Source organism: Sinocyclocheilus grahami, unplaced genomic scaffold (genome assembly GCF_001515645.1).
Source record: "Sinocyclocheilus grahami isolate Dianchi unplaced genomic scaffold, SAMN03320097.WGS_v1.1 scaffold911.1, whole genome shotgun sequence".
NCBI classification, from domain to species: Eukaryota; Metazoa; Chordata; class Actinopteri; order Cypriniformes; family Cyprinidae; genus Sinocyclocheilus; species Sinocyclocheilus grahami.
The window spans coordinates 121,793-148,687 of NW_015506090.1; the positions used below are offsets into that span (position 1 = coordinate 121,793).

General features: G+C 37.2%; 1 protein-coding gene across 2 annotated transcripts in view; it reads right to left on the bottom strand.

Moving 5' to 3' along the window:
• Positions 1–26,702, bottom strand: part of ppip5k2 (diphosphoinositol pentakisphosphate kinase 2) — a 48,210-nt gene extending 21,508 nt beyond the window's left edge. The window contains exons 1-22 of one of the 2 annotated variants that reach the window (XM_016249105.1): positions 26,394–26,702; positions 23,179–23,374; positions 22,726–22,816; positions 18,712–18,797; positions 17,872–18,026; positions 16,403–16,504; positions 12,569–12,730; positions 12,322–12,443; positions 11,908–12,009; positions 9,801–9,887; positions 9,567–9,642; positions 9,360–9,469; positions 8,634–8,719; positions 8,069–8,194; positions 7,868–7,989; positions 7,075–7,257; positions 6,711–6,852; positions 5,910–6,133; positions 5,670–5,797; positions 5,255–5,369; positions 5,034–5,141; positions 3,490–3,606 (exon numbers count right to left, since the gene is read on the bottom strand). In XM_016249105.1, coding sequence (XP_016104591.1) covers positions 3,490–3,606; positions 5,034–5,141; positions 5,255–5,369; positions 5,670–5,797; positions 5,910–6,133; positions 6,711–6,852; positions 7,075–7,257; positions 7,868–7,989; positions 8,069–8,194; positions 8,634–8,719; positions 9,360–9,469; positions 9,567–9,642; positions 9,801–9,887; positions 11,908–12,009; positions 12,322–12,443; positions 12,569–12,730; positions 16,403–16,504; positions 17,872–18,026; positions 18,712–18,797; positions 22,726–22,816; positions 23,179–23,374; positions 26,394–26,555 — 2,802 coding nt within the window. In that variant the 5' untranslated portion in view covers positions 26,556–26,702. Of the gene's footprint in view, positions 1–3,489; positions 3,607–5,033; positions 5,142–5,254; positions 5,370–5,669; positions 5,798–5,909; positions 6,134–6,698; positions 6,853–7,074; positions 7,258–7,867; positions 7,990–8,068; positions 8,195–8,633; positions 8,720–9,359; positions 9,470–9,566; positions 9,643–9,800; positions 9,888–11,907; positions 12,010–12,321; positions 12,444–12,568; positions 12,731–16,402; positions 16,505–17,871; positions 18,027–18,711; positions 18,798–22,725; positions 22,817–23,178; positions 23,375–26,393 lie in introns of both variants that reach the window. The other variant, XM_016249104.1, reaches the window with a different exon arrangement.
• Between the last annotated feature and the right edge of the window lie 193 nt (positions 26,703–26,895).

Below are 26,895 nucleotides of genomic sequence, written 5' to 3' on the forward strand. Positions count from 1 at the left end.
ACACACACACACTCACACACACACACGATGCGCAAAACTCCGCATTTGAACAGTCAATAGCAAATACTTAAACTAATAACAAAACAGTAGCTGATTCAGAAGCACCAGATTGTCATAGTAAAGTCAGAATGACCTCTTCTCCTAGGTTCACGAAACGGTTGTCCATAAAATGCACTGCTGTTCTGTTGTAAGTAATCTTAAAGATTCCTAAATGCATCTACTTCTGGAAGGCCAAATAAAGTGCTTTTGCTGTCGCCTAGAAACACACAGCGTCTCCCTGACATGCTGCTTCAACACTAACTGCGGTTACTGAAACCACGCCTTCTTTCTTTGCGTGCACATTTGGGCGGCATTATGCAAATATTTCCACATAGTGAGGTAGATTTGTGGGGGCGTGTTAGAACGAGCCGTTTTAGGGGGGCGTGGCAGAGTCTTAACTTTGATAAAGAATATCTCTTTGGTTTTGAGACTTTAGTCTTTGCAACTTCAGGGATCTTATCTATGCACAATCAGCTTGTAACACTCCAAAGAGAAAGGAAAACTTGAAATCGCATCATATGACCACTTTAAAGCCTGTGCAGACCTCTAGTGTGATCCTGCTGATGTAGAACACGCATGTGCTGATGTAGTAAACGCATTGTTTACAAGCAGAGGAATGCACACGCATACGTCATGTTACACTCGTGAAAGGTGGCGGACGCTGACAAGGAAGAGAAGAATTGTTGAATAAAGTAGTCATTTATGTTTTCTTTGCACAAAAAAAGTACTCATAACTTCATAACATTATGGTTGAAGCACTGCTGTCACATGGACTATTTTAATGATGTCCTTACTACCTTTCTGGGAATGTTTCAGTTGTATTGCTGTCTATGGAGGGCCAGAAAGCTCTCAGATTTCATCAAAAATATCTTAATTTGTGTTCTGAAGATGAACGAAGGTTTTTGGCATTTTTGAGTGAACTAGCCCTTAGTGTTGCTTTCGTCAACGTCAAAATTATGACTAAATATTGTCGTCAACGAACCTTTATCACGTGATGAAAACGAGACGAGACGCAAATTAAATGCTGGTCATGTGACGATGACGATAATTAAATGTATAATGCAATATTGTTGACAAATAAAAACGAGACTAAATGTGGTTTACAAAATAAAAACTATGCTAAAATGTATCTTCCTTTTCGTTGACCAAAACGAGACGAAACTAAATGTTATAACGATATTTCGTCATGTTTAGTCGCGTTATTATTATTATTTTGCAGTATTTCTCACTTCAGGGGCTGCATCAGGTCACTTCCTCAAGCCCCACTTGCGGCATTATTTAGAAGACGAAAACCAAACAAAGTTAAGTCTGACACAGAGAAAGGGACCGATGGCCGGCCAGCCGGGGTTCGTCTTTATTTAAATTTATGTGTGTGTACTTCTAACATGTTTGGTTGGTAAAATAAATGTTGTAAATTCAAATCAGAGAGTCTTCCGTGTCTGGAATAGATGTATTCTTGCGTCTATAAGGCAGTGGTTCTCAACCCGCGGCCCGTCACAAATTCAAATGCGGCCCACCATGCTGAACACAATTTAAAGAAATTACTTTCAGTTTTACAATTCATTTGAGTTTTTACATTAATTTAAAAATGTACTAAATAAATAAGCTATAGCCTAATGTTTATATGTAAAATAATTTTGTTTTTCATATATTATTTTAAGACATGAGCAGTAGCCTACTCACATAGCCCAATTAACGTTACGCATTTAAAGTAACGACCAAGTGGCCAGCGGCAGACAGTGAGCCTATGTTTGATCAATTTAGCCTTCTCAAATCATCACGACTTGCCTAAAATAAAATCTATAGATATAAAACAGTTCAAGCATATAACAATGTTTTAACGTTAAACCTAGATAAATGTGCGCTATATCCAATAGTTTGTGCGGAGAGTGGAAGCTGAAGTGCGCTTTGCAGGACATGGAGGTGCCAGCGCGAAAGGGGAACAGAGTCACTTGCATTTTTTCAGTGGATACGCCTTCATTTTTACTCATAAAGGTAAGAGTAATATCATTCGTAACTGTAAAGGGTCTACTTTTATTTGTGTGCACTCACAATATCAACAAAACGTTGTGCTTTTATAAAATAAAGAAAACAAACATGATGCGCTTTCTGCCGTCTCGGACTTCAACAGGAGCGCTTCACAAAAATGAACCGAAACTCAGCGAATACATGTCTCACAGACATGATAAATATATCTATAGAAAGCTTTCAATTACTACTTAACGAAATAAAACAAATCAAAAACAAAAACTCTTTCATTATAATCATAATCCGTAAAGATGCACTTCTCTCTAAAGTTCCACCAGCGCGGCAATCTTTTTTCATCACTAATTGATGGATGTATAAAATATCAAAATAAGGAGAAGCCTAAAACAGGCCCAAGGCCCTGCCCGCGTCTGAACTATGACGTGAACATTGTCCTGAAGCCCAGCCCGAGGGGCGTAAAAAAGTCGGGGCCCGTCGGGCCCAGGCTGAAATGCGGGGCTCTTGCTCTGATCTAGCACACAGAAAACGATTTGACTGAAAATTTATCAGAAGAGATGAAAGAAAGATAGTGGTCATCTACGCAATTCAGAAAAAGAGGCATTAGGTACATTAGGTATGTTAAAACATTAGGTATGTTTTTTTTTAAATTTTTTACAGCAGTTATTGTTCATTCTAAATTTATTTGTGATTGTGCTGTTACTCCTTTCGAGCCGAATTTCACAAAATTGGGTGTTATTTATGGGGAGTATAATTATTTATTTATTTCAATGAATGTAATCGATTAGATATAATAATATTTAGGCTATAATATTATAAATCTGGTTGGTTTGTATTGCTGACGTAATATGTAAATGATATGCGTGCGGCCCGCGAGACTTGCACTTGGACCATAGTGCGGCCCGGTGGAAAAAAAGGTTGAGAACCACTGCTATAAGTTAACAATAATATAATAAGATAACCTTGTTTGAAATGGGTTTGGCTAAAATAATATTTTGGTTTTGCCTATACTACTAACATTAGGTACTTCTACTATATTGACTGGGTTAAATAGAATTTCATTACTAAAAAGAGACCAAAATACAATTTTCATTGACTAAAACTAGACTAAATGTCATCAGTTTTCGTCGACTAAAACTAGACTAAAAAGAGTATGAACGTGACTAAAACTAATAAAAACTAAAATGACAGCTTCACACAAAGACTAGACTAAAACTAAAATTAAAACAGGCCGCCAAAAACAACACTACTTGCCCTTTAAGTGCATTTGACAATTTCAGATTAAAACAAAATCATGCAACTTAGAAATACTGCATATGAAAACATTCAAAAGTATATACTGTAAATAGCAACTCTTAATTGCGATGGAATCTTTTTTTAAATCACCATGTTCCTGTCAACCCCAGGAAGAAGAAATGAAAAATGCAGAAAAAAACACACACACAATAGCCATTAGTCATTGCTAACCTCTCTGGATGCTGGTCTATATCCAAATCCAGACGGCAGGTTTTTATCTTCTTCACAGCCTTTAGCTCCTGGACTGAAATGAAGCTCCACATGGAAACGGTCCTCTGACGAAGGATCCTACAAATCCAAACCCCTCATCAACACGCTATTATCAGGGTCACACGTCTGTCATCATACGTGTCTCAATATATAGTATATTTGATCAAATATGAAGTTAACTTTCTTTTTCCACAATTAATTGTTAGAGTCTCTTGTATAGATTAACCAGTTGTTGAGTGGTTTCCAACTAATTAGATTTCTTCTAATACATAAAATAAAGTACTTCTAAGGCAAAAGAGTTTATTGAAGATGGTAGTGTAGAAAGACTCTCTGTGTGACAAGAATGCATGCCTCAAGACAAATGTGACCCTGGACCACAAAACCAGTCATAAGGGTCAATTTTTTTAAATTGAGATTTATACATCATCTGAAAGCTTTCCATTGATGTATGGTTTGTTAGGATCGGACAATATTTGGCTGAGATACAACTATATGAAAATCTGGAATCTGAGGGTGCAAAAAAATCTAGATATTGAGAAAATCATCTTTAAAGTTGTCTAAATGAAGTTTTTAGCAATGCATATTACTAATCAAAAATTAAGTTTTGATATATTTACAGTAGGAAATTTACTAAATATCTTCATGGAACATGATCTTTACTTAATATCCTAATGATTTTGACCCATACAATGTATTTTTGGCTATTGCTACAAATATACCCCAGCGACTTAAGACTGCTTTTGTGCTCCAGGCTCACAAATGTGCTTTATTTCCATTAAATTGTGTAAATAATTAAGCTATACTTATTAAGCTATAATTAAGTTTTAGGTACACTTTCATAAATATACTAAGACTATGTGTCTTAGTATATTTATTTATGAAAGTTTACCTAAAGCTTCCTTAGAAATACTTTCTAAAATTACAACACAAGCACATTCATTTTAAAAGTTAACAAAGGGGTCATATGATGCGATTTCAAGTTTTCCTTTCTCTTTGGAGTGTTACAAGCTGATTGTGCATAGATAAGATCCCTGAAGTTGCAAAGACTAAAGTCTCAAAACCAAAGAGATATTCTTTATCAAAGTTAAGACTCTGACGAGTGCTTGCGGTGTTCGGCCAATCACAATGCACTGGGTCAGCTGGCCAATCAGAGCAGACTGCGCTTGTCGGAAGGAGGGGCTTTGTAGAAAACGAAGCGTTTGAGAGAGGCGGGGCATAGAGGACCTACAATAATGTACAGTATTTGAAAAATAATGTGTTTTTTGAACATTAAAGCATGTTAACATGTTCTGTTACACCAAATACACAAAATCATGATCTTTAAAAAAGCATCATATGACCCCTTGAAGTTTTGCAAGCTCGAAATATGATCTTGCATGTGCAGAATTACAGCAGCAAAACCATTTCATACATTTCTTGGATATCAAGACAAAAGTCATTTCTAAGCATTTCACCCCTGATTTGTGTTGTGTAAAAGCACTGTATGTGTGCTGACATGCTGTCACCTTGTTTGGGTCTTCATAGAGCATGATGACTATCTGCGTCATGTAGTTCAGCTCGCTGACTATTTTGAGGTAGTCCATGGCTCTCTTCCACTGCTCATCTTTGGCCTCCTGAGGATACAGCCAAACAAATTCCTTCAAGTAGAACTCAGAACAGCAAAACAACAGCCAGGATATTTCAATGCACTTTAAAGCTTTAAAAGATTATATTAATCAGGGCATACATCACAGAGGGCTCCATAGCGCAAGACAGACAGCAGCGAGTGAACGTGACTCTCACTGGTGAAGTAAAGTCTGGTCCGCACATGGCGTTCTGGAGACATGACTCCTCTGGAATATCTGCGGACAGAACAATCAGCCCAGAAAGCCTTTTGATTTCACCCAAAACCTGAAATATTTACAGTGAAATATTAATGCATTTAAGGGGTCATCGTGACCCTAAAGTTTTTTTTTTTAAATCTCTGTGGGGTCAACTTACGATACAATATTAGGCACCAAAAACAGAAATAATTTGGTAATATCTGACCATTTTCCACCCTGTCCTTAACCATATGAATGAAAGGCTTGGTTTTGGTGCTCTTTCTTTTTTAAGATTTCAAACATCGACTACCATGAGGAGTGAAAAAGATGATGTCTTACACTGGATGCAGTTTATTAACAGTGTCATCGTCTTGTGTCCTCTGTAGGTCAGAGCGGATCTTGCGAATAAGAGGTGTACAGTAACCTTTGGCTATGTCCAGTTTCTCAGCTTGAGAAATACCATATTCCTGACAAGAGCAAATAAGGACAATTACCAAAAATATTTTATTAAGACAATCAACAAATTGTGACACATAAATTCATACAAGCTCTCATAATTAATTTATTAAAAACGGTCACCTGTGGGATAACGATGTCAGCCAGTGCTTTGGACAGCCGGTAAATTTCCATGGTGTTGTCCAGCTTTAATAAGCTGTTGTGCTGCACGTCATATTTGATGCAGTCATAGATATCAGGGATCTTGCTGATGTTGTATCGGCCGTTCTTCATCTTGAAATCCTTCTCGAGTTTAGACCACCGACGCAGCATCAGCTCTAGAGTCTCACTGTGATACAACTGCATATCTGTTAAAAAAAAAAAAGTGGCACTGAATTAGATGCCAACCCAGTCCTCTAACTATATATCAGCCAAACTGATGTTAGCATAAGACTAACATAACACAGAATAATGTATATTTGATTTTCATCTTCAGTAAATTGCAACAAAATAGCTGCACTTTAAGAGGGTCAGTAACATGCGAGGATGAAATGATTTGTCTTGAGAAATCTCTTAATTTGTATTTATGTTGGATTCACACATTTAAAGAAAAATAAAGAAACGTTTTATGCAATAAAAAAGGTCAAATAGCATAACCAAGATTTATTATTATAATTTATTTATGATTATAAATTTTAAAAAGCTTTTCAACAAATATCATGAATTTTTTGAATCATTTATATAAATTAAAGAACTGCAGTATGTTCAGCATACACACATCAATGCATATCTGAAATTTATTTTTTATGTTTTGTTAAACAAATGAATATATGTGTATTGACCCAGCAAGATTTCATTCATGGAATTTTGTTTATATGCACATTGTAAATGTATTTGTTTAATGCTTTAATAATGTACATGCACAACATTTACCATAATGTCTACCTGCTGATTTGGGGTCTTCCATTCTCTGGCGGATCTGCAGCGTCAGGTTCTGGATGAGGGAGTACACCTTATCACACGTCTTCACAGGGTTTTTAATCATCTGCATGGACTTCACCAGAGATGTGCTGGAGGTGGGCGCCAGCTAGTCCAAAATAAAACACATCATCACTCACAGTAGCAAAACAATTCAGATAAAATGGAGGGACATTTCTGAAATGGCTAAATTTGGGGTAAATTTGCATCGGTTTTTAATTCAATGGTCTAATGAAAAATCCTTTTTAAATTATAGCTCCCAAAAGCAGAGATGAACAACATAGTGACCAATTCTTTAAACAAGTATCTTCCATCTTAAATCTGATTGTACCTTCTCATAGTCTTCTGGCGTGAAGTCTCTGTCCTTCTGCAGAATCTCATGAAGTCGTGCTTTGACTTTCTGCTGGCAGCTGCTTAAGGAGTCACTGTCACTGTCCAGCAGCCCATTCATATTCGCACTCTTTACCATCTGCACCAGGATGGGCGTCAGCTCGCCCTCTAATGCCAGCAGGCCCTGAGACAGCAGACATACTCTTACTGAGAAATTATGTTTTAAATAGGGCTGTCAAAATAAGCATTAAAGCATACGACTAAAAATAAAGGGATAAAAATATTTGAAAATGTTTATACTTAGCATCAACACATTCAATCTGACATTATAGGTTTAATTCTGCTTTCTACAACCACACACCCTCTTCTCCAAAACCCTCCCAAAAAGCCCTTTTTTTCCTTCATAGGGAGCACATTAACCACACACACACAAAAAATCTTTAGATCAGTCACAGTTAAACTATTTGAAGAACTGAGCTTCTGTAGAGCTGCTTTATATCGGAATCAAATTTGGATTCAAAATTTGTTACATCGAGTAAACACTGAACTGACTTGAGCTGACTTGTTTTTTAGAGCTGCTTAACATTTGAATTTGTCTCATATGTGATGAATTTTGCATCACTGATTCTGTTTATTACTGAGAAGCTGCTTTGAAACAATCTGTATTGTATGAAGCACTCTAAAATGTGACTTGACTCAATACACTGACAACCGTAGTTTTAATAAACGACTTTGATAACACTTAATCTTTTATATTTCAGACCCGATGGAGAAAATAACGGTGGTCGTGCTACTTTAGCAAACGCTGCAGCAGTCATCTGAACGCGTCCTTCATCAGAGGCGTATATCTTCAGGTCATGCCTGTATGTGCTGTGCAGACGGAGGAGGCCACAGCCGGGAAAGCCAGCGTAATCGCCTGAGACACGGGAGAAAGCAATAAAGAACATGGGGCAGACATGATAAAGACAATAATGAGCACAGTGAGAGTAAAGTACCTTGTCCTCCAGGGTACATACACCTGAAGGCCCGGCCAAGCTCTTCAGCCTGAACCCTGCCTGCTGGAGTCAGCTCTCCACCCCACTTCAAAACCAGCAAGAGCGACGGGTCGTCCCTCCGCACGTCTGGACAAAACACACACTTCCATATCAAATACATCAGCCTTGCATGTTGCATGCAACAACCATGAACAATTCATTACCCATCTAATATTTCACCTACAAAACAAAGATAGAGCAAGAGCTTTATGCACACTTTAAGCTCTCCACATCCCACTTTGCCATACCATTTCTTTGACCTTTTTCAAATCTGAGGGGTGAATAATCAGAGCTAAAATATGAGAGGGGTGGGTTTCATGACCCTTTAAGTGAGTATGCTTTGCCAGGAAATTCTGCAATGTGGATCAATTTTAGAATCGACTGCACTAAAATAAGCCTCTTTTATACTATAAAATGTAACCGATCTTACACTTACATAAAACCATATAAACAGATGGAACGGCTGAAGAAACAGAATATAAATAAATCATAATCAGCCAAACGATGCATGCGAGACCATCCTTACCTTCCTCTTCACTAGATGTTTTAGGGCAGCCATGTGGCAGATATGTTAACTGAACCTTGCGATTAATGCCAGAGAAATGACCGTACCTGAACAAACAAAATGAGATATTAGAAAGGAGACTGAAATACAGCTGTATAATTGAATGCAATGGGGCCAAGCATGACAGGTCAAAAGTGGCATTAAAATGCACTGGATATAGCATCTGCAGGGATTATTTTAGTAAGAGTGGTTGAAATAACACAAAAGCTGGCGCTGTCATCAAATCGATGCTGCATTTTCAAGGCAATGTGCCAATGACACAAAATGCCCAGTAAATACGTCAAAGATACATCGGCAAGATACAACCTCAGTCCTTGCTATTAAATTAATGATAAATTAAAAAACAAGTACCATTTTCTACAACTTTTTACTAGCATGGTATGAAGGTGATTTAACGTTGATACTAAATTTGGTGAGCATCCGATGAAACCTTTTTCAATAAAACTGAAAGTGTTAGAGAGACAGTACTGCTGTCTTTATACTTTTCAGTAACCCTAAAGGCCATGCTGAAATGACATTTAACGAGATTCATTATTTATCTACCCTTTTGTCATTTCAAACCAGTATGCATTTCATTCTCTTGTGGAATAGACTACAAACCAGAAGCAATGGCAGAAGAAGAAGAAGAATCCGAAAACTAACTAGACATGCCTGGCCCCTATTAATAAACTTACTGGACCCACTTACATTTCAAGAACTGTTTTCAGCTGTTCAAGCTTTGCTTTGCTCTCCTCAATTTCTGAATCGTTATTTTGGCCGAGTTCTAGCAACAGCTGCCTGGCAATGTCCAGCACCTCCTGTCCAATTCAAACAAACAACTGAGCAAAGCAGCTAATATTCAAACGCAGTGTGATGATGAATAATATTTGTTATTCTAAAACAACATTTCTTTACTTGGAGTTGCTTTGGTTTTTTTAATTTCAGTTTTCCACTTTTGTAACCTTCACATTTTTCAAAAAGGTCAAAAAACCTGAAAGACACAACATGAGAAATTCAAAAGTGTTTCATAGAACAGTGGACTTTAGCTGAGCAGAGTGTGTTCCAATAGAATTTCTGATTTGTTTTGGAACTAGTGAGAGTTTATGATGAATATAGTTCAATGAGTGCGTGGAGCTGAAATGTCTTTACCGCTGATGTCTAACTTCCATCTTCATCTTCTGTTTCGGGGTTCTGTCACCATGTCGAATCACAGCAATCACACACCTCAACTCCATCCTGAGAGTCATACGACAGCACTTAAAAAGATATTTACTTTGAGCTTATACAGAATCAGTACATCAGTATTAATATATAATATTAATGTGTTAAAAAGGAACAGTTCCCTAAAAATGAAAATTCTGTCATCATTTACTCACTGTCATTCCCATGACTGACTTTTGACACAAAAAGCGATAATTTGATGAAAATCCAGTCGGGTGAAATCAATACAATGGCAGCACACTGTGACTTTAACACTTAAAAGGGTTAGTAAATTAATTTACTCATCCTCATGTCGTTCCAAACGCATAAGGCCTTTGTACCTCTTCAAATCACAAATGAAGTCAACTTCACTGAAACCTGCGGGATTTTCTGTTCCCCCCGTTGAAAGTCCATGACACCAACATTTGATGATTCAAAAAGTTCATAAAAACATTGTAAACATCAAGTGCTTTAATCCAAGTTTCCTGAAATGACACGATGAGCAATTAAGGCTGTTATTCACATACAACGCACATTGGAGCACATCAAACATGGCAAATGCAAGCTCAGACGTGCTTGTGGGATGCGCAAGAACCTCAAGCAAGTACGACTGAGCTTCCTTTAGCAAATTTGATGTGCTGCATGTGTTGATCAAGGTTTACATGTGAATGAAAGCCGACATGCAAAAAGCGATAATTTGATGAAAATCCAGTCGGGTGAAATCAATACAATGGCAGCACACTGTGACTTTAACACTTAAAAGGGTTAGTAAATTAATTTACTCATCCTCATGTCGTTCCAAACGCATAAGGCCTTTGTACCTCTTCAAATCACAAATGAAGTCAACTTCACTGAAACCTGCGGGATTTTCTGTTCCCCCCGTTGAAAGTCCATGACACCAACATTTGATGATTCAAAAAGTTCATAAAAACATTGTAAACATCAAGTGCTTTAATCCAAGTCTCCTGAAATGACACGATGAGCAATTAAGGCTGTTATTCACATACAACGCACATTGGAGCACATCAAACATGGCAAATGCAAGCTCAGACGTGCTTGTGGGATGCGCAAGAACCTCAAGCAAGTACGACTGAGCTTCCTTTAGCAAATTTGATGTGCTGCATGTGTTGATCAAGGTTTACATGTTCATCAATCTGTTCATCAAAGCGGACATGTCGACTGATTACATTTACAATCTTTTTGAATCGTCAAAGTTTCGGTGGAATGGACTTTCAACGGAGGGACAGAAATCTCTCAGGATTCATTACAAAGATCTTCATTCGTGTTTCAAAGATGAACAAAGGTCTTATGGGTTTCGAACGACACGAGGGTGAGTAATTGATGACAGAATTTTTATTTTTGGGGGAACTCTCCCTTAAATAAAGTACATAAGAGTGTCAGCAAACACATCCGCTAATAACTGACCCTGGACCACAAAACATAAGGGTCAATTTTTTCGAAATTGAGATTTATACATCATCTGAAAGCTGAATGAATAAGCTTTCCATTGATGTATGGTTTTGTTAGGATAGGACAATATTTGGTCGAGATAAAAACTATTTGAAAATCTGGAATCTGAGAGTGAAAAAAAATCTAAATATTGAGAAAAATCGCCTTTAAAGTTGTCCAGAAGTTCTTAGCAATGCATATTACTAATGATAATACATTTTGGATATATTTACGGTAGGAAATTTACAAAATATCTTCATGGAACATGATCTTTACTTAATATCCTAATGATTTTTAGCATAAAAGAAAAATCGATAATTTTGAACCATGCAATGTATTTTTGGCTATTGCTACAAATATACCCCAGCGACTTAACACTGCTTTTGTGCTCCAGGGTCACATTTGTGTTTTTGGTGAAAACAGAAGAAAGTCATATGAGTTTGAGACACGGAGAATGAGTTAATAAATTTCATTTTTGGGAGAAGAATACCTTTAATAGTTTCCTAGAAACTAAAAAGATTGCACTAGCTGAAATACTAATAGCATTGTTGAAGTAATTATCACTAAAAGGTTAAAATGACGCCGGTCTTTGCTTGTAAGGACGTACATAGTGCCAGAGGTTGTGGGAACTATGGGAATGTCCTCTGCTTCTAAAGGGATCGACCACGGGATCTGAAACTGTGGAGCCAGCTCTCTCATGATGATGTTCCTGTAGGGCCAAAGAAAAACAATATCAACTGACTTTAAATAAATACACTATTCATCTGTATAAATAAATGTGTGTTCTACATTAAATGTATTAATAATGCATGAAGTATTTCTAATCAGAAATTACCAGAGTAATCTTCTTATTATAATTAAAAATGCAGCTTTTTATGTCAAAAAAGAAAATACAAAAAACTTTTTTTTAGCATCTGACAATAAAACATAAGATTATATCAGTGTACCTAATATATTAAAGTATATTAGAAACTAGAAGTGATTTTGTAAATCACTGGATATTTTGGATTTGTATACTAACCCCAGGATTTTTGCACAGTCATCGTAGTATTTCATGGAGTTCTTGACGAAGCTGAAGCCATTGACGTCACAGACGTATGACTGGCCACTGGCACGGAGCAGGTCGAACCCACACACGGTTTGCTATAAATGAGTAATTGCTAACACTTCATGACCAACTTTCAGATATAAGGCTCAAACTATTAAAATGAGTGGCATCATGACTGAGTTTTGCATTTTGCAAGACTGTTTTCAACATCTTCATTTACCTTGAAAGCCGAACAGACTTTCCATGCGATGAGTTTCTCTCTGGCATTGAGGATGACTGGGTAACGGACCTCTTTCCCCTCACTGTCTCGTTCCACCTTCCCATCCAGAGCGGGAGATTTACGGGCCTCTGCATGGGCATAGTCAGGACCTACAGTATACACCTGATGTGCACAAGCGCAAAGAAAGCATATGAAATAAAGCTGTTAATTCACCAATGAACCAGAGTCTATAAACAACTATAAAAAGTGGAAGAAAATATGCAGGGATGCCTGAAGCAAGGCCAAGGGATGAAGGGTCTCGTTCCCTATTCTCAGGGAACCATGGTTACATGCGAAATACAACACTTCTCAAAGTGAGAGGTGGCCTAGCACACTCCATACAAGGTCAGTAGCCAAGGGGGCTCGAAGATTGCCTAACAACCTAGCATACTACCCTACCGCCTAGCCGAGCTCTAGGAGCGGAGACCTCAACATGAGGAGGCCTAACTACACTCCACGCTCGGGACATCTTGTAAGGAGGCTCACAGAGAGCCTACAACTCACCGACGCTGTCCTAGCGGAGCTCTCGTTAGTGGAGGCCTCATTAGATAACTCTCTGTAGCGAGAGGAGGCCTGACGACGCTCACAGTAATTAGCCGAGCTCTAGGAGCAGAGGCCTCAGCATGACTACTCTCTAAACGAGAGGAGGCCTAACTACACCCTACGCTCGGGACATCTTGTAAGGAGGCTCACAGAGAGCCTACAACTCACCGACGCTGTCCTAGCGGAGCTCTCGTTAGTGGAGGCCTCATTAGATAACTCTCTGTAGCGAGAGGAGGCCTGACGACGCTCACAGTAATTAGCCGAGCTCTAGGAGCAGAGGCCTCAGCATGACTACTCTCTAAACGAGAGGAGGCCTAACTACACCCTACGCTCGGGACATCTTGTAAGGAGGCTCACAGAGAGCCTACAACTCACCGACGCTGTCCTAGCAGAGCTCTCGTGAGCGGAGGCCTCAATAAATAACCCTCTGTAGCGAGAGGAGGCCTGACGATGCTCGCAGTAATTAGCTGAGCTCTAGGAGCAGAGGCCTCAGCATGACGACTCTCTAAATGAGAGGAGGCCTAACTACACCCCACGCTCGGGACATCTTGTAAGGAGGCTCACGTAGAGCCTACAACTCACCAACGCTGTCCTAGCGGAGCTCTCGTGAGCCGAGGCCTCAACAAGATACTCTCTGTAGCGAGAGGAGGCCTGACAACATTTGCAGTAATTGGCCGAGCTCTAGGAGCAGAGGCCTCAGCATGACGACTCTCTAAAATGAGAGGAGACCTAATCACACTCCACGCTTAGGACATCTTGTAAGGAGGCACACATAGAGCCTACAATACACAGAAGCTGTCCTAGCAGAGCTCTCGTGAGCGGAGGCCTCAATAGATAACTCTCTGTAGCGGGAGGAGGCCTCACTATGCTCGCAGTAAATGGCCAAGCTCTAGGGGCGGAGCTCCAATCCTTCTGTTCGACTAATATAGATATCTTAGCTTCTCAAAGCCAGATGACTACACATCATTTAATTCCTCAGAATTAAATGCAGCCAAACAACCAAACAAGTGAAACACGGTCTGGATGTTAAGCTGAAAATCATCAAAATATATGCAGTATAAAAGTATCGTGAACAACAGCTTGCAATGCATTAATTTTGTTGCAGACCCATAACGCATCGAGCCGCTCGATTCTATATTGCATAAGAGCTTCTACCCGCAAGAAGAAAAACACATCGCATTTTATGAATGAACATGGCTGACTGTGCGTGTTCCGTTCCCAAACAAACCACTCATAAATTGCGTGTATCCCCACACATGATGTAGCCAGAGAAAAAGCAGTATTAATGCTAACAATATCAACCTCCTCGGAGGATGATGGCAGCAACGAGCTCTCACTCGGAGGGGGAAGAGACCACAGCGCGGGCTTCCGAACCCCGAGAGAGAGTGCTAGATCAGAGGTGAACGCATCGTGAAAAATTCGCTCTAAACATACCACCCAAAAGCACGTCCCACATCCCTCGAGAATAGGGACATCATAAATTAAGAAAATTCATTGAGAAAAACCCTTTCAATGCGCGCATTCTGCTCCCTCGGGAGCTAAAACGTGCTTGCTCCTAACTCATGAACAAACAGACGATCTCCTGAAGACAAGAAAGAGGATGATGTAATTCACAGGTGCCCTTTTATACTCGAAAGGGAACTCGAATATATGCACAGGTTGACTAGATGAGCCTGTGTGATGAATACTGTAAGTCTGGCACAAGGTGGTACTATAATGAGCTAATTCACATGTTTGTTAACAACTTTGGACACTTACTGTAAACCCAAGTCATTTTATAATAGAGCAAATCGGATTAGACAATCTTTTATCACCTTAGCTATAAAGCTCTTAAACTCTGATTTAAATGAGATATTTAAGGGTTTATGTTCTTGTCATGAGTTTTTTGTAATTTTTTGTACTTTCATATTCTGATTATACGTCAAAGGACACGTTCACACTGCAAGCATTAGTTCTCAATTCCGATTTATTACTCGGATCTGACTTTTTTTTGTATGGCTGTTCACATTATGCTTTTTAAACGTGGCCAATATCAGATTCCAGTGTGAACTGATCACGGTCCTGAAGTGACATGACTGTGCAAAAGAATAACAATAGAATAAATAAGACGGCATGAAGCACGTCATCACTTAAGGAGGCCACTTCAGTAAGCATTTACGCAATCATTTATAAGCTGATGTGCCGCGAATTCTAAGAAGGCGATAAAGGATGACGAAGATAAGGAGAAAGTTTTTAAATATTCATGATTTGACCTCTTCAGTTTAGCTTGTATAGAGCTGTCACTGTAATACTGTAAAGAGTAAACAACACCACACTGTCTCTTCAATGACTACCTTTTTTTTTGTATGGCTGTTCACATTATGCTTTTTAAACGTGGCCAATATCAGATTCCAGTGTGAACTGATCACGGTCCTGAAGTGACATGACTGTGCAAAAGAATAACAATAGAATAAATAAGACGGCATGAAGCACGTCATCACTTAAGGAGGCCACTTCAGTAAGCATTTACGCAATCATTTATAAGCTGATGTGCCGCGAATTCTAAGAAGGCGATAAAGGATGACGAAGATAAGGAGAAAGTTTTTAAATATTCATGATTTGACCTCTTCAGTTTAGCTTGTATAGAGCTGTCACTGTAATACTGTAAAGAGTAAACAACACCACACTGTCTCTTCAATGACTACCTTTGCAACTTTCTGTCATATTCACAGAGTGATCAAAGAAATAACAGTACGTAATATCATTGGAGTGACTCCTGTCAGTGCAGGATTATGATGAATGTCAATCATGTCAATCATAGAGTGATGTAAAAGTCGCATGAATTGACTGCGGTGGCATTGCAACACATCTGACCTGAATCAGATTCAGGACCACATATGAAAGTGGCCCAAATCAGAATCGAAAAGTTCAGATTCTATGTGGTTTGTGCCGTTCACACTGTCATGAATCTAAACGATCTGAGTGACATATAGGAGTACAAAAAAATCAGATTTTTACCAAGTTGCCAACTTTGAAAATGAAATTAAAAACTGAACTGAACAGCCTCAAGAGTTTTCACATACTATATATCTCACATTTTGAGATGTTTTGTGAAGAACATAATGAAGAGAAAGAGAAACAAACTTTCCTCTTAAGAAAATCTAAATATTTTAGTCACTTTGTTGAATCACAAAAATACCAGCACTAATATGAAAAAACATGAACACCGTGTGTGAGCTTCTTTGCTCTGCTGAAGATGAACGATTGCGATACCTTCACATCCGTTCCGTCTGTGGGCATGAACTCCTCATAGATGTAGGATCCAGTCTTTCTGACGTTACTCTCGGGAGAATAGACGCTACTTCTGCTGCCAATCTGAAACAGACGAAACGTGACCAGAAACCGAGTTTGGATGATCTGATAAACAGAGTCAACAACAGTGTTCCAGAAGTTAAATTATTTATGTATTTTTTGTGATAACATAAACCTTTCAATACCAATATACGATTTCATGTCGTTATGACTATATCTTCTTGTTTTTGAATTATTATTTATTTGCACCACACTACTAAATCATTAAACACAAACCATGTCAGTGTTACACAAGCTATTAAGCAGCTCAGCTACTCGCTCCTAAAAAGAATTGCAAGTAGGCCTTTTGTGTTCAAAAACAAAAGTGTTGCGTTTATAATTTTGTTCAGTGTAAATGAGTCTCCGTTTAATGACAACCTATAAATATCAATATTTCTGATTACTTGAATATTTAATATATACTGAATATAAAAAAATAAATAAAAAAAACACACATGCTATTCCCAGTGTTGTTCTCAAAACAAACATACAAATATAGTGTATGTATTCAAGTTTTTAGGCACATTTACCAGAGAACCTGACAGGGCTCTACACTTATGAGTCGCTTTAATATAACAACTAATTCTCAAATTTAATATAGCTCATTCTCATGTTTTGGGTAGCTTGGACCATGCACTTTGTGTCCTCTATTTTTCAGGTCTATTTTGATAGAAATAGACCTGATTAATCAATAAATTCATTGTTGATTAGTTTTATTGATTTGTGGTTTGTGTCTTATAATATATTTATAAGTTGAGGTGGATGGATTATCTCGGCAAAGGAGAAGTGCTCACTAACACAGATTTAGACAGATTTGTGAACAGTATTTGAGAGAAATAGGCCTTTTGTGTTCAAAAACAAAAGTGTTGCGTTTATAATTTTGTTCAGTGTAAATGAGTCTCCGTTTAATGACAACCTATAAATATCAATATTTCTGATTACTTGAATATTTAATATATACTGAATATAAAATATAAATAAAAAAAAACACACATGCTATTCCAGTGTTGTTCTCAAAACAAACATACAAATATAGTGTATGTATCCAAGTTTTTAGGCACATTTACCAGAGAACCTGACAGGGCTCTACACTTATGAGTCGCTTTAATATAACAACTAATTCTCAAATTTAATATAGCTCATTCTCATGTTTTGGGTAGCTTGGACCATGCACTTTGTGTCCTCTATTTTTCAGGTCTATTTTGATAGAAATAGACCCGATTAATCAATAAATTCATTGTTGATTAGTTTTATTGATTTGTGGTTTGTGTCTTATAATATATTTATTTATAAGTTTTTTTTTAAATACTTGCTTAAAATCAATTGATGTAATGTGGTGTGTATAAGAGTATGGAGTTGAGGAGATTGATTGAGACTCATTAAGGTCACACCTTGCGGAAGAGCCGCTGACTGCCTCCTCCTGCAGATGTGGGGTAGTAGATGTAGACATTGTGGTCCTCAGCACTCACAGGCTTCTCTACGAAGGGCTTCTGGAAAATCTCTCCATTCACCTCCACATGGTCCTCTCCCTCCACCAGATTACATTCTTCAAAAACATCACACAACATCATAAACAACCCATGAAATCGTTCGCATTAGAAACATGATATTTGGGTAAAGCATATTTTGAGAGACCGAATGCACACGGTCAGGTTCTCATTGACAGGGTAATCAGCCAATCAAATCAGCAAACTGGAGGCACTACCTCCTCTCACGTGACTTTTCATTTGTATAGTGCTGTTACTACCTTGCATTCACACGAGCGATTCAAAGAGAAGCTCAAGCGAACACTGCTTTATAAAAAGACAAGGTAAACAGGCAGCAAGAAAATGAAATCACATGGCCTTGATTTGATTGAATTCAGTTGAAAAGTACATACATACATTCTCTCAACTAATCCTGTAAACTACAAAGGTAACCATTTTACTCATTATTTATTCGTATTCATGAACCCACATGTATAAAATAGGGAAAGCAACTCACAATAATTATTAGAAAAACAAAACTGAAAATTTGTTTTTCATTAAAACTTATTATAACTGCTAATATTGTAGGCTCATGTTTATCCCCCCCTTCTCATTTGTAAGTATCAGCTAAATGACATTCACGCCCTACAAACTACCTGAGAACATGCCACTGTGCTCTAAACACATTATCTGTTTGCTGGTGCCACAGGCTTATTCTATGAAGTCCAAACTAGGACAGTGTGAGATTTGAGGGAGTTAACAAACCTTCTGGTCTGGCAGGATCTCTGTTCAGAACCGCAAAGCGGGGGAGCTGTATTCCCTCGGCCTTCAGTATCTGATACACCTCCCTCCTAAACACGAAAATATCGCATATTAATGTGGATTTTGTGGGTGGGGGGGACAAACAAACATTGGTTTTCATATAGCACCCATGCACAGTTTTCTTTAAAGTTATTTAAATGGTGCTTCAAACCAATGTTTAAACCACGTTTAACCAAAATGTCCCATCTTATCATTTACTCAGCCTCACGTCGTTCCAACCCCTTAAGAGTTTTAGAAATCTTCCAAACATAAATGAAACAATGAGCAAGCATGCCAGAGTGTCCATTATTTGATGTGCTCTGTGCATGATCAACAAAGTGACAGGAATATTTCATCATATAACATCTTCATTTGTGTTTTAAAGAGCAAGTTGCGTGAGTTTGGAACGAAATTAGGATGAGTAAATGTTGACTTAAAAGGCAATAATCACACAAGAGTATAAATATCTGATGAGTCCTGCTGTAGACACGAGGTTACAGTGATGAGTATTATTTGTGTAGCATTACTTCTGTATTAAAGACAACAAGTTGATATCGAGAACATTTTAGACACAGTGCTGCCAAACAGAACTATTTTCACTGGCAGAACAAAAACAGTCAACTGGACTACATTTCAGGACTCTTGAAACGCCACTAGGCCAAACACATTCAGTGAATCAGTGTCTGAGTGATTCACTGTGCACTGCATCAGCATCTTTTGTTTTCTCATATCGCTCAGAGCTAAAAAGAACCAGTTGTGCCACTTGTCAGTTGTGTGTGGAAGAATTACTGTGAGAGACAGTTAGTCGTGTAGATGCATGAAGTTTCAATGTTTCTAAACCAAATCAAATAAATACATTTATCTCTTTAAATGATCACTTCTGTTGAAGTGATGACTGCTTCATGGGCAAATGCTTGCATGCATGCTGTGGGTTGCTGTGTTGACCACGGTTAAAATGCAAACATTCAAGCAGTTGAAACATTAGCTAGCTGCTGCATTTAAGAGTAAACTGTCACAGCAATACCTCTCTCACATGGCAAAACTTTCCACTAATAATGTTAACTGTTTCGAGGCAGTGGTAAACTGTTCGTTCTAGATAGGCTAAAGGAAAACACAATCTTTTTTTTTTTCTTAATTTTCCAGGACAACAAGATTTTTCAGGACATTTATGATTTTCTCTCATTTCCCATGTGCTTTCCAGGACTGAAAAACATGTCCTCAACAAGCAGGAGTGCTGCTGTTCTGGATATAAACACAGCTGTGATAGGGCCGTAAGCACCAGGCCATAGTCCACTTGCCATATTCAGACCAACAGCACAATTTCAAATGTGATATTGCTTTTATACAACAGGCCAGTTAAAAAGTGGTTAATATTGCATTGTAAGTTGATGTATTCTCCGTGAGTAGAGACCATGACAATCACCCATGCTAGAGGAACGCTATATACTTAAAAAAATGCACATTCTGTCATCACTGCACGCCAGGGTCGGAAATTAAAGGGGGTTGGGGCAAAAATGCCCACCAATTCCAGCTGCAAAATTAAATGAAATCCATTACAACTATTGCGCTTAACCCTCAAGCATCCTTCATAGAGCAGCCCTTAATGAATCCTTCGTGGACACATTTGGGCACGAATGTCTCAGGTGTGAACCTTAAAGTTTTTTTACTTATTTTAACTTATGCAATTCCTTTGTGATTTTTTTTTGTGGTATTTTTGAATTTATTTAGCTCTAAAATTACTCCATTGACTTTCATGTAAAATATGCTTTCTTTCTTCTTTTTTTTACTTCAGTAAAAATATTCATTCCTTTAAGTTGAAACAGCCAAAATCTCAATTTAGAAAACTTGACATCTTGTGACATATACTGGTATAAAAATATCAATAACATGAAACATCAATGGCTACTAGATGGTTGTAGAAGGCCTACTCACTGCATTGGCTGCATTGGCTGAAATCTAAACCAATGTTGTAACAAACTTAACCTCTTAAGTTTTAGATTATATAACAAGTTAAAATTGCAGAATTTTTTTAAACCATGTGTTGGGCGAGACTATACAAAAATGCCAAAATATGCTAACAGACAAATCTGACCATGCTATAAGGAAAAGACAAAGTAGGAGACGGAATAATTTATTTCTAATAAAAAAACATCAAATTTCAATAACTTAAAAAAAGCAAAATGGTACTAAACAGGTAAGAATAAACAATAAACCTAGCAAGTAGCATGTTTCAGATATGTTTTGTTTGGAAGCATCAACAAATTTTGCAGGACTTTGATCTGACTTTGAAGTGTGTGTGTTTTTTATTTGACAAAATTAACAACAAAAAAATGTTATAGGGTCATTCAATGTTTTGTTTAATGATGTGTGTGTGTGTGTGTGTCTGTTTTTATTTAACAAAATTAACAACAACAAAAATATTATAGGGTCATTCAATGTTTTGTTTAATGATGTGTGTGTGTGTGTGTGTCTGTTTTTATTTAACAAAATTAACAACAACAAAAATATTATAGGGTCATTCAATGTTTTGTTTAATGATGTGTGTGTGTGTGTGTGTCTGTTTTTATTTAACAAAATTAACAACAACAAAAATATTATAGGGTCATTCAATGTTTTGTTTATGGATATGTGTGTGTGTGTGTGTGCTACATTGAGGCTCGTTGTATAGGCTCACCCCTTTATTTATATGTATGTATGATCTGCAATTCTGCATTGTGTTGGATTTATTGATTTGTATTGATTAACAACAAAAAAATGTTATAGGGTCATTCAATGTTTTGTTTATGGATATGTGTGTGTGTGTGTGTGCCACATTGAGGCTCGTTGTATAGGCTCACCCCTTTATTTATATGTATGTATGATCTGCAATTCTGCATTGTGTTGGATTTATTGATTTGTATTGGACAAATAAAAAAAATTGCTCTGAATTATAGTCTCACCCATTAATTTCCTATGACTGGCCACTTTTGTCCACGAAGGACCAGTTAAGAAGTTTTTTTTTTCCAAACACAACATTGTTGAATCAAATCCAACTTTTTTGTGTGTTCAGGTAGGAAACATAGGAAAAGTAACCAAGTCGTTTACCACTCAGATTAAGGAAACCATTTTTATTTAAAAGGGGGAAAAAAATATTTTGCCCAAATCTGTCCCCAAGGCCTATTTAGGGTTAAAGTAAAATATGAAAATAAATGAAAAGTGCCAATTGCAACATTGCATTTAGATCTGTCAGTGTTGCATCATAGATTTATTTTTATGTTTTTTTTTTCTTTCAGTGTTGAGCATTATAACCAATCAACCATGTTAGGAAACATAGGAAAAGTAACCAAGTCGTTTACCACTCAGATTAAGGAAACCATTTTTATTTAAAAGGGGAAAAAAAATTATTTTGCCCAAATCTGTCCCCAAGGCCTATTTAGGGTTAATATAAAAATATGAAAATAAATGAAAAGTGCCAATTGCAACATTGCATTTAGATCTGTCAGTGTTGCATCAGAGATTTATTTTTATGTTTTTTTTTTCTTTCAGTGTTGAGCATTATAACCAATCAACCATGTACTTGTTGAGTGCATGAATGCAATGGCCAATCAGAGGCATTTAGATTAGTCACCAGTGATCAAGAAACCCGCTGAAAATGCCAGAGATTTTCCAGAGCGCTGACTTTGGCACTCTTGCCAATTCTCTCATAATAAACAAAAAAAGTTACGATATATGTAATAGTTTCCTTGCGCAGTGTAGACAGCATCAGTGAGATTCTGTGAGCGTGCCCAACTGAAATCACTGACGCTTCAGGGAGCTGGAACTACTACTCATCTACTTATCTTTCAAATATATTGAACAAAAGTTTTTCCAGTTTTAAAAGCATGAAGTATAGCTGGCAATATCTTTTGAATTGGAGTTGGAGCACATCATGTGTGGTCAATAAACAATGCGGTTAACTTGCAATACAAATCAAGACATGGTGGTGGACATGAAGCTCACCTGTCCTGAATAAAATACTGAAGATCCAGATCGTTGATGACAAACGGATTCCTCAGCTTCTTATAAGCCACAGCTTTATCCAGTGGGAATCCTTTAAAAACCGACAATAAATAGTGAATATGAATTCACAGAAGCAGGTTCATATCAAGAGGGGATGAATACATTTTCACTCTTGTTCTCAGTATAGTAACTGACTGTAACTACCTGTGCATGCAACCTTTTTAACACATCTTTCAACCAATCAGAATAGAGTATTCAGACCATGGTATAAATTAGCACAATTCACATTCCACACAAACTTCACATAATTTATATTATTTTGCAAATATGGGCACAACTTAAAATCATTAACCATAATCTGATAAAAATCAAGTGTGACGAATGTTTCAGAATACACAGTAAAAATATATCTTTCTAATCCGTTACACTAAACACAAGCAGGACGTCACAAACCTTTGGAATGGAAAGAGATGAGACAATCGCAGAGCGGCCAGTTTTCCACCGGCTCATTCAGGATGACTTCCTCTTCAAACGTAACCACAGTGATGTATTTGAACAGACACAGTCTCTCCAGGATCTCCTTCATAGGTTTGGACTTTGACTTCTTAGACATGGCACAGATACCCACCACGATCTGTCTCTCCGGGGGCTGCAGATAACAACACGCTTCTCAAATTAAAATCCTTTCATTTGTTTGAGTTACGTTTAATGAGGATAAAATGTTTAGCTACTGAACAAAAATTGTCATGTATCTGTGATTTGATTTGTTGCGATGTAAAAGAACTAGTGCTGTCAAATGATTAATTTAATTGCATACAAAATAAAAGTTTTTGTTTGCATAATATATGTTTGTGTTCTGTGTATATTTATTATGTATATATATATAAATACACACACATACAGAATATATTTTGAAAATATTTACATGTCTATATTTATATAATTTATATTATAAATATATTTAAAGGTGACATTTCATGAAAATCTGGCTTTTCCAGGTTTTAAGTGCTATAATCAGGTCCCCGGTGCATCTACCAACCAAGGAAACGTGAAAAAGATTAACCCAGTAACTTAGTTTTGGGAAGCCTTTTTCTGCAAGCGTCTGAGAAAACCAGCGCGTCTGATTTTGCTCCCTTGGTGACGTGGCAAAGATCTCATTATAATATTACCGCCCCTTAATCTGTAAGTTTCCACCCAGGCGCCGTTATTGTGATTTCGCAAGTGTCAATGGTGTACCAGCTCTAATGGTAGATATATTATGTAAACAAAAACTTTTATTTTGGATGCGATTAATCGTTTGACAGCACTAAAAAAAAGCATCCCTCACTGACAGCTGAAACAATATAATCGTCACCAATCCACCAACACAACAATCTAGTGCTAGTGTTACTACAACAACCCAGCTGTTGAGTTAGAGCGCTGGCTATTTGAGAGAGAAGTACTCAGCGCCACCAGATTGGTACATTTCTTCAGGGAAATACAGGTTTGTATACATTTAGCGTCTTATTGTGCTGTAAATCATTTTACTTCACATGATGCAACACACAGGTATGAAATGTAAGTCAGCTAATGATAAAAACGCCTGATGTCTTGTAAAATATAACCTTTTTTTAATCGTAGAGATACTGAATCTAATTACTTCGGATATTAAAATACGTTCTCATAACTCTGTACCGTTTGTTTACAAGCAGGTTAAAAGGAATCAGTAGGGCTGCATAATTAATCGAATTTCTAATCGTGATTACAATTACGGATACCACAATTAGCTACATAATCATTCAAAGCGGCAATTAATCGTTCAAAGTCAACTTATGTTATTCTGCGTGCTTAAGATTAGTTTTTTTTCTTTCTACGGGTTATCTTGAGGGTTTTTCCACTGTTTAAATTTTAGTTTTAGTATAACATTATAATACCATGCAAATTTGTACTTTTTTTATTGAAATAAGAAACCAATCCAATGTATGGTTGACATTTCAGGCTTAATACTATAGAAAAGCAATAAAAGTTCTTCAGTTTTCAGCTTGTTTATTTTCATATAAAAATATGGCATGCACTTGCTTCAAACAATGGTATAAACATCATTCATTGTGGTAATCGTAATTAATAATTGCAATTACAATTTCAAGGGATTAACCAACAATTATGATTTTTGTCATAATCGTGCAGCCCTAGGAATCAGTTGGTTATTAGATAACAACTGATCTATGAGCCACACATCGTCATGTAAAGCACAAAATGGGCTAAAACATGCTTTTTTTGGGAGTTAAATTGACAACCACAAACCTTAGACAATCACGTTACATGATTTATTTAAATACTCTTCTCCTATAAATTTTGCATCTGAAAGGGAAACTCCTAGAATTGCAATAAGGTCAGCTGCAAAAAGTAACTGTGTCCACACCGTCCTTGCACCCAATTTTATACACTGCTGACTTTGTCACAATGTTGGATTTCCTTCTTGAAGGAGTTTTAGCATCCTTTCATTGTTTCCGCTGAATTTTGTTTCTTCACAATTAGCCAAGTCTGACCAGTGTTGCCAACTTAGCAGTTTTGTTGCTAAATTTAGCAACTTTTCACACTACCCTAGCAACTTTTTCTTCCAAAAGCCCCTAGCAACAAATTTAGCTTCTCTTTTTTTTTTTTTTTGGCAACTTTTAGCAACTTTTGATAAGTGACTCAAATGATAAAAAGGCACACATTTTCCATCTAAATCACACAAAATGAGGAAACCATAGATGCCTAGCAGCACACACATCACATGAATTAAGTTAGATGCTATTTGTAATTGTTTAATTTAATAATAATAATTGAATATTTGAATAATTGTTCATTTATGATACACCTTGTTAGTAGCTTGTGCCTGCGACTGTTGATCAGTTAGGCTACACTGTAAGAAAAATATCTAGAAAAATGGAAAAGGTACTAGTTATTTTCCAGGACATTATCCGTTATTCATTATCCATTGTAACCCGAAAACACAAAATGCAATGCGTAATTTAAAATGCAGGTAAAAAACCTGTGAAAAATCAATATGGAAAATTCCTTCATACTAACATAGTAGATTGTGCCCTAGTTTTATACTAACTGCTAATACACTGCTTAAAACTATAATTGTTCAGAATGTGTAGTTTTACTAGTTTACAAGCTAATAAAAATTTTTTAATTGTAATTGTTCAAAAATGTGTACGTGTTCAATGTTGTATTTAAAAATACAGTTATTTATATTTTAATATTATATTACGTTATATTAATTTATGAACAAATCTAAATCAACACAAAATATTTGTTTCCTGAGATTTGATGTAATTTTGCGTCATAATTACGTAATATGTCATTGCACGATGACATATTACGTAATTATGATGCAAAATTACATTTTGGACATAAATCACAATGCCATTTAGCAACTTTTAGCAACAAAGCAGCACTTATTCCTTTAGCAACTTCCCCTGAAAATTAGTTGGCAACACTGAGTCTGACAGCTCGTTAAGGTCTGTAAGCATTTCTTCTAACTGCAGACTATTTTGTAGAATCGTGCCAGTATGCCAGTCATTATTAGAATTATTTTTCTCTCTACTTGATCTGGAAAACAATATTTCACTAACTGTCCAGTGGGCCAGGAATCTGAACACCCAATAAGCATCATTTCGCATCCCTCTTTCACCTACCGAATCATATTCTGCATCCTCTCCGTCTTCATCCTCTTCTTCCAGGTTCTCGTACAGGCAGTCATAGCCGAGCACTCTGGCTGGATCCAGCAGCTCGTCTCCCTCGCCGTCATCCGCTCCCACAAAGAAGCGCGGGTGATCGAAGTCCTCGTGCACAGACATGCTCACCACAGACAGCTGTCAGTCACTCACAGAGTCCCAGCAGAGGTTCATATGAAGGTGAGAGCCTCCCAGGCCTCCTCCTGCTCCTCACAGCCGCTCATCTTCACCGTCTCTCTCTTGAACAACAGCTGAGTCGGGGCCAGTTTCTAATGCTTTTGAAAGAAGGCACTTACACTCACCCAGGCTGCATTTACTTGATCAAATACATAGTAAACATAGTAATGCTGTCAAATATTCTCACAATTTAAAATAACTGATTTCGATTTTAAAATGAAATGTATTCATGTAAGGACTAAGCTGACATTATTCACATACTTTTGGCTATGTAGTACATTGTCAG